At 46.5% G+C, this 5,607-nt stretch overlaps 3 protein-coding genes across 3 annotated transcripts; 2 read left to right on the top strand and 1 right to left on the bottom strand.

The window, feature by feature from the left end:
* Positions 1 to 382: 382 nt before the first annotated feature.
* Positions 383 to 1,178, top strand: SARC_09198 (hypothetical protein; the record flags this gene model as incomplete). Its single annotated transcript, XM_014296803.1, has 2 exons — positions 383 to 722; positions 874 to 1,178. 2 exons carry the CDS (start codon positions 383 to 385, stop codon positions 1,176 to 1,178), a joined length of 645 nt encoding a protein of 214 aa, XP_014152278.1.
* A 1,534-nt stretch (positions 1,179 to 2,712) lies between these two features.
* On the top strand, positions 2,713 to 3,828 carry SARC_09197 (hypothetical protein; the record flags this gene model as incomplete). Its single annotated transcript, XM_014296802.1, has 2 exons — positions 2,713 to 2,829; positions 2,932 to 3,828. 2 exons carry the CDS (start codon positions 2,713 to 2,715, stop codon positions 3,826 to 3,828), a joined length of 1,014 nt encoding a protein of 337 aa, XP_014152277.1.
* Positions 3,829 to 4,571: 743 nt separating this feature from the next.
* SARC_09196 (hypothetical protein) lies at positions 4,572 to 5,071 on the bottom strand (the record flags this gene model as incomplete). Its single annotated transcript, XM_014296801.1, has 2 exons — positions 4,572 to 4,973; positions 5,039 to 5,071. 2 exons carry the CDS (start codon positions 5,069 to 5,071, stop codon positions 4,572 to 4,574), a joined length of 435 nt encoding a protein of 144 aa, XP_014152276.1.
* Positions 5,072 to 5,607: the final 536 nt, after the last annotated feature.

Here is a 5,607-nt window from a genome sequence, read left to right as displayed (position 1 = left end):
AAACCCGCCGTGGCAATTAATACCACAGCTTCTACAGTACGTATAAATACAAAATGCCGAAATAACGTTATGTAGTCCTTTAAGGAAATCCGACCCTTGGCTTAAAAAGCTAAAGTCAATGATACAATATGAACCAATATATGTAAACATAGAAGTGGATACATTTTTATATATGGGTACCCGGGCTGTAAAGAAGACCCCTTGGATGCATACCATAATATGCCGGATAGGTCCAGCGAAGAAATCGAAATGGACCCCATCGGACACATTCTTAAAGAAGCTGGAAGAAAGTACGATTCCTCTTAATACAGTCCAAGCTCCTACCAAGCAATATGCTAAGGAAAACATAACAAACAAGACCTCATAAGGAGAAGTGTTAACGATGGGTCAGAGAACGTCAACGCAGGTAGATAAGCTAGCTAAAGCATTCAAGAAAGGGTTAAATAGTAAGTTACCTGAAGCTCAGAATACAACCCTCGAGGCGTTATTGAAGGACATGCCAGAAGTTCACGATAGACTTATGACATTGTTTAGTGAAAGTAATGCTGTATCAGCAGCATCAGCAAAACGCACTTCGACGGGCGAACAAGAGTTCAATGATGATGAGCAAGGTCAAGAGACTGATATTGAGGGAGAAGACGAATCTCCCTTACAACGTGACATGGATACAGAAGAACTGATAAGGAGAAGTGTTAACGATGGGTCAGAGAACGTCAACGCAGGTAGATAAGCTAGCTAAAGCATTCAAGAAAGGGTTAAATAGTAAGTTACCTGAAGCTCAGAATACAACCCTCGAGGCGTTATTGAAGGACATGCCAGAAGTTCACGATAGACTTATGACATTGTTTAGTGAAAGTAATGCTGTATCAGCAGCATCAGCAAAACGCACTTCGACGGGCGAACAAGAGTTCAATGATGATGAGCAAGGTCAAGAGACTGATATTGAGGGAGAAGACGAATCTCCCTTACAACGTGACATGGATACAGAAGAACTTGAAGTTCACTATTGGGTTGTACAAGATCACAATCTAAAACATGTTAGTGAACGACCTACTCTACGAGATGCCCAAGAAGAAGGGATTGATCATCCCAGACTCAGGGCGATAATACGTAAAAACTACAACTCCTGTAGGATTGCGAATATAATCAGATCAAGCGTTATGGATTCGCGCCACTAAAAAGTGTAATTATTGATCTGGTTAAGTTGCCCATGTCCAAGCATACAAAGTCACAGTATTTCTGCCATTTATTTGACGTAGCTTCGAGGTATAACATCTTGCAACCGACAAGAACCAAGACTACACAAGAGATTTCGGAAGTCATATATACTGTCTTTAATGACCACGGGTGGCCATATATCATGGCGACATACAACGGCTCAGAGTTTTGCGAAGACGTAACCGCCGCAATGACTAGTGTCTGGCGTGTGCCATAAACGTGGAGCGCCCTATAACCCTCAGACTCAAGGAGCCAACGAGACTAGACACAGACGTATGAAAACACTCATACGCGGTCAGTTAGAAGACTATGAAGGTCATTGGCCCTGCCATCTTAAATGGGTTCAAACTATGATGAACGAGACTACTGACCCGGTAACTAAGATTACTCCCGCACACTACTTTAGGGGAAGAAGAAGTGCTTTACAATTACCGTATGACGAGGGGAATCAACCAACTACTGATGTACCATGGTATGAAAGACTAAAGCGAGTACAAGAAGTGGTATACCATCATCTACGAGAGATGAAGAATAAGGACTTATTAAAAAGACAAAAACGTTGGTACAGTAATCGTAACATACAAGTGTTCCAAGTCGGAGACATCGTAAAACTGACCAGCCGTTATATGGATATGAAACCCTTCTGTAATAGTATTCTAGAAATCTATAAACAAATCTTGCTATATTTAGCTTAAGTGTTATGTTCACATATGACCAACGTCATTCGCCTGGACGTACGTTTCGGGGACAAACACGAAATTGATCATATTGTATGACAATTTCTGCTAACGATATGGTTCATTCCTAACTTTATTTTCTTGAATTAAAAGCACATTCTTTAAACATTGATTTCGTTTATAGGGATAGTAATATAGATAGTAGCTAGCGAGCCACGAAAGCGAGTTTTACAGTATTTCGTACTCTGCACTAACCCATTCCATGGCACTACACGGCGCAGACCCGATCCGTACCACATAGGTGGGTACGCTACTTAGTAGGTCAGCAAGCGAATACATGGCACACTCGATGTTGTCAGTTTTTTGTCAGCACCGGCCCGAATTGGCCCAGCGCATATCCTCCATCGTCGACTCACTTGGCCCAAGCTTCAAACGGGAATTTACTGGCCACTTCTTCCCATCGATCTCTCACGAACCAATACAGCGGCTATAAGAGCCATACCATATGTACATACATTATAACATACATACGTTCATACTTATTAATATTACTACATCGCATATAAAAGAAGTCGGCAGGGATGGTTTGAGATTAATCGTTTCCAGTCTTACAGGTATACACAACGAAGCACCGAACAAGATGCCGAACACACGGAAGAGCCGTCGTCAACACGGGCTTGAGCCCGAACAGCAAGTACATAGTACGAGCCACCAACGAGGCTTTAAGAGCAGGGTTGGATCAACACAGGAAGTAGGCAGTTGATCATCTGGGGAACAGCGAGGGGATGCAAACGAACCATTCCGAGCGACTCATTCAATGTTGCAGCGAGCCCTAGCGGACCATCAGACCCGCCTACGTCAGGGTGAGAGTGCAGCACCTCCTAGCGAAAGCAACGAGTCATCCTCGTCGAGCAACAACACGCGGAGAGGTGACGTCAGGGGTTAGGAGCGCCAGAACGATAGCAGCAGGGTTCAACACCAGCAAGGACAGGTACGGCCTCGTCAGAAGCGTCGTCCTTACCGTCAAAATCGACAGGATGCGAACAACGCACAATCCAAGACGGATCAGCTGTTGAAGAAACAGCAGGAATTATTGGAGAAATACGAACAGCGGCTGCAGCACCTTCAAAGACAGGCAGCGGGGTCGCTAGCAGACCACACGGTTTCCTCTCAAGATCAGGGCCAAGAGGAAAGAGATGATACATCTCAGTCGCCGGCAGCACCAAACAAAGAAGGTGAGCGTTTGGAGTTTAGGATTCCAGGTAGCGCGGCCCGGCGGATCACCGGATACAGTTACTTCAAGAGCATCTATTTTGCTACAGGATATTGTCTACGCAAAATATTGGATAATCGACATGAGAGATTGTCCGGCGCGATCTATTCGCAGCAGCAGAATCAACGATTCGAGGCGGATGTCTTGCGGGAATCACTGCCACGACACGCAGCGTTATCAACTCCTACGACACCAGTAACTCCACCGCCGGGTAGTGATAAGGAGTCCCCTCCAACACCGGAAAGTATTGCGGCAGACCGCCAGGTACTTCATGCGCGGATGCTTAGACTATCCGAGAAGTTGTGTAAAGTAGTCGGGGCGAATGATCTACCACAGGACGAAGCCCTACGAGGGGCACTAGAGACTTTACGAGTTACACATGACTCTCGACCAATAACCAAGCACGAGCCACGAGAACCGAGAAGCTGGCCAGAATGGCCGTCGAATATATACCAACTACATAATGTCTTGGAGAGAGATACGAAGGGAGCCCTATTGGAGGCGCTGAAGAATGCGCAGATCTCGGGCCCAGACGCGGCGTGGAGCTTGCGGTGGGGTTATAAGGTCATTAGCCATTTTGAGGCTGAGCAATCGACCTTGGAATACATTAAGTCCAACCACCAGCGGTTAGTTAACTGGACACCGGAGTTACAGATGTAGCATCTAAGGACCAGATTATCAAAAAGCCATTCCAAATTCCAAAACCCAGAATAAACAAATATTGAGTTTTGGAATTAGGATTGGAATATTTCTGATATTAGAGTCATCAGAAATACTAGCGGTAGAACCGGCAAGCCATACCGAGACTCCGCGTGTGAGAGAAACACTCAAACTCAGTTCAGCTCTCTCAGCTAGGGACTTTTCCTAGCTGAGATAACCGTATTTGAGAAAAGGTCTATTGTATCCTTTGACTCGTACCTTTCAGCTACTCTACATACTCTACACAGATAACACAGAGTTGTTCTCACCGAAACTCAAACCACGGTCGACCCTACGTTCCGGAAGTTGGCGAAAAGACACTCTCGGGTTTCCAACATACCCATTATGGAACAGATAACACAGCTCATGGAGAATCACAGACGTGCCCACGAGTGCAGAATTCAAGCAGAGCCTATTAAACCACTGTATCGTACAGTTATTGGAAGATTTCCTTGGCTCCCGAACATATGAATGGACGCTACAATTACACACAAATTGGCACTTGATGGAGACCCACGAGTTGTTGCAGCTTTTTAGCCCAGATATTCAGGAGGTACAGACGAGAACCACTGCGCGGATATCGAACCGTCGACCCCATAACAACGATCTTCAACGAGGAGACACACAGTTGCAATGTACGCCACAGACAGTTGCACCACGAGGGGCACAACCATGGCAACAATGTACACCAACGTCGAACACAACTACGACTTGTGGCGGGTGCCAGGCACAGGCGCCACCAGGATTATGACATATTCCTCGTTGTCACAATTATGAGACAGTGACACAGGACAACCGTGGCCGCACGACAGAAGTACGCCAACGTCCCCCGATGCCACAGAGTTTAGTAATACACTCAGTGGTGGCAACACCATCAGCACCACGGTACAGAGTGCGGGAGGCGACAGCAGCACCATCATACTGGCATGCCTCGATGTCATTAGCATCATCAAACGCATCGGCCGTTTCCCAGGTAGTACCCCTTCGCGCCATCGCACAAGATACCTCGTCTTGCCTGTGTCATCATCATCCCGATGTTTAATGATATGTCGGAATGCTGAACCATCATCACGCCATAGACTCTCGTCTAGCGGTGGATCGATACCCTGGTGGACCAAACGGATCAGTTCAACCCTAACCGGGCGACTTTTGAATTCCGATGGGGTCGAACCATCTCGATGAGACAGATCGTGTCCTTGTTCATTCCGGCCTTTCACGACATAAAGGGGCGCATTGCCTTGGATGTGCGGCCCTCCGATTTGACCATTACCACATCGCTCTCCTCAAAGTGCACAAAATCATTCGCACGGAGGCGGTCGAGATTCTTCGTCAAAGTATTTGTCTACCGCATCGTCAACCTATGTAGCGTTGGTAAGATAGTGTCCTGAAGGCGATCGAGGCGTTGAGCCCATGTCTCATTCGAAACTGGCTGATTTTCCGGGGTATCGTCAGTAAAATCCGCAAAAGGGGCATGGCGGCGTCCAACATATACGCTAAAAGGAGCACTTTTGTGTCGAAGGGACACGCGCAGATTTTGGTAAAGCATTGTAAATAGTAGTCGTTCATCCGAATTGGGGCGTAGCCTCACAGCATATCCGAATTGATCGGGCAATCTCCTTATGCCGGCGTTCCGTGGCCCCTAGTACTTGTGGTCGGTATGGCGGTGAGAGTTTGTGCATCGTCCTAATCTCCCGAACAATGAGCGACACTACACTGTTGACAAATTCAGTACCCATATCA

The sequence above is a fragment of the Sphaeroforma arctica genome (assembly GCF_001186125.1).
Source record: "Sphaeroforma arctica JP610 unplaced genomic scaffold supercont1.906, whole genome shotgun sequence".
In the NCBI taxonomy this organism is placed as follows: Eukaryota; class Ichthyosporea; order Ichthyophonida; genus Sphaeroforma; species Sphaeroforma arctica.
Note: the sequence above shows the minus strand (reverse complement) of the source record. Positions and strands in the feature narration are given on the sequence as shown.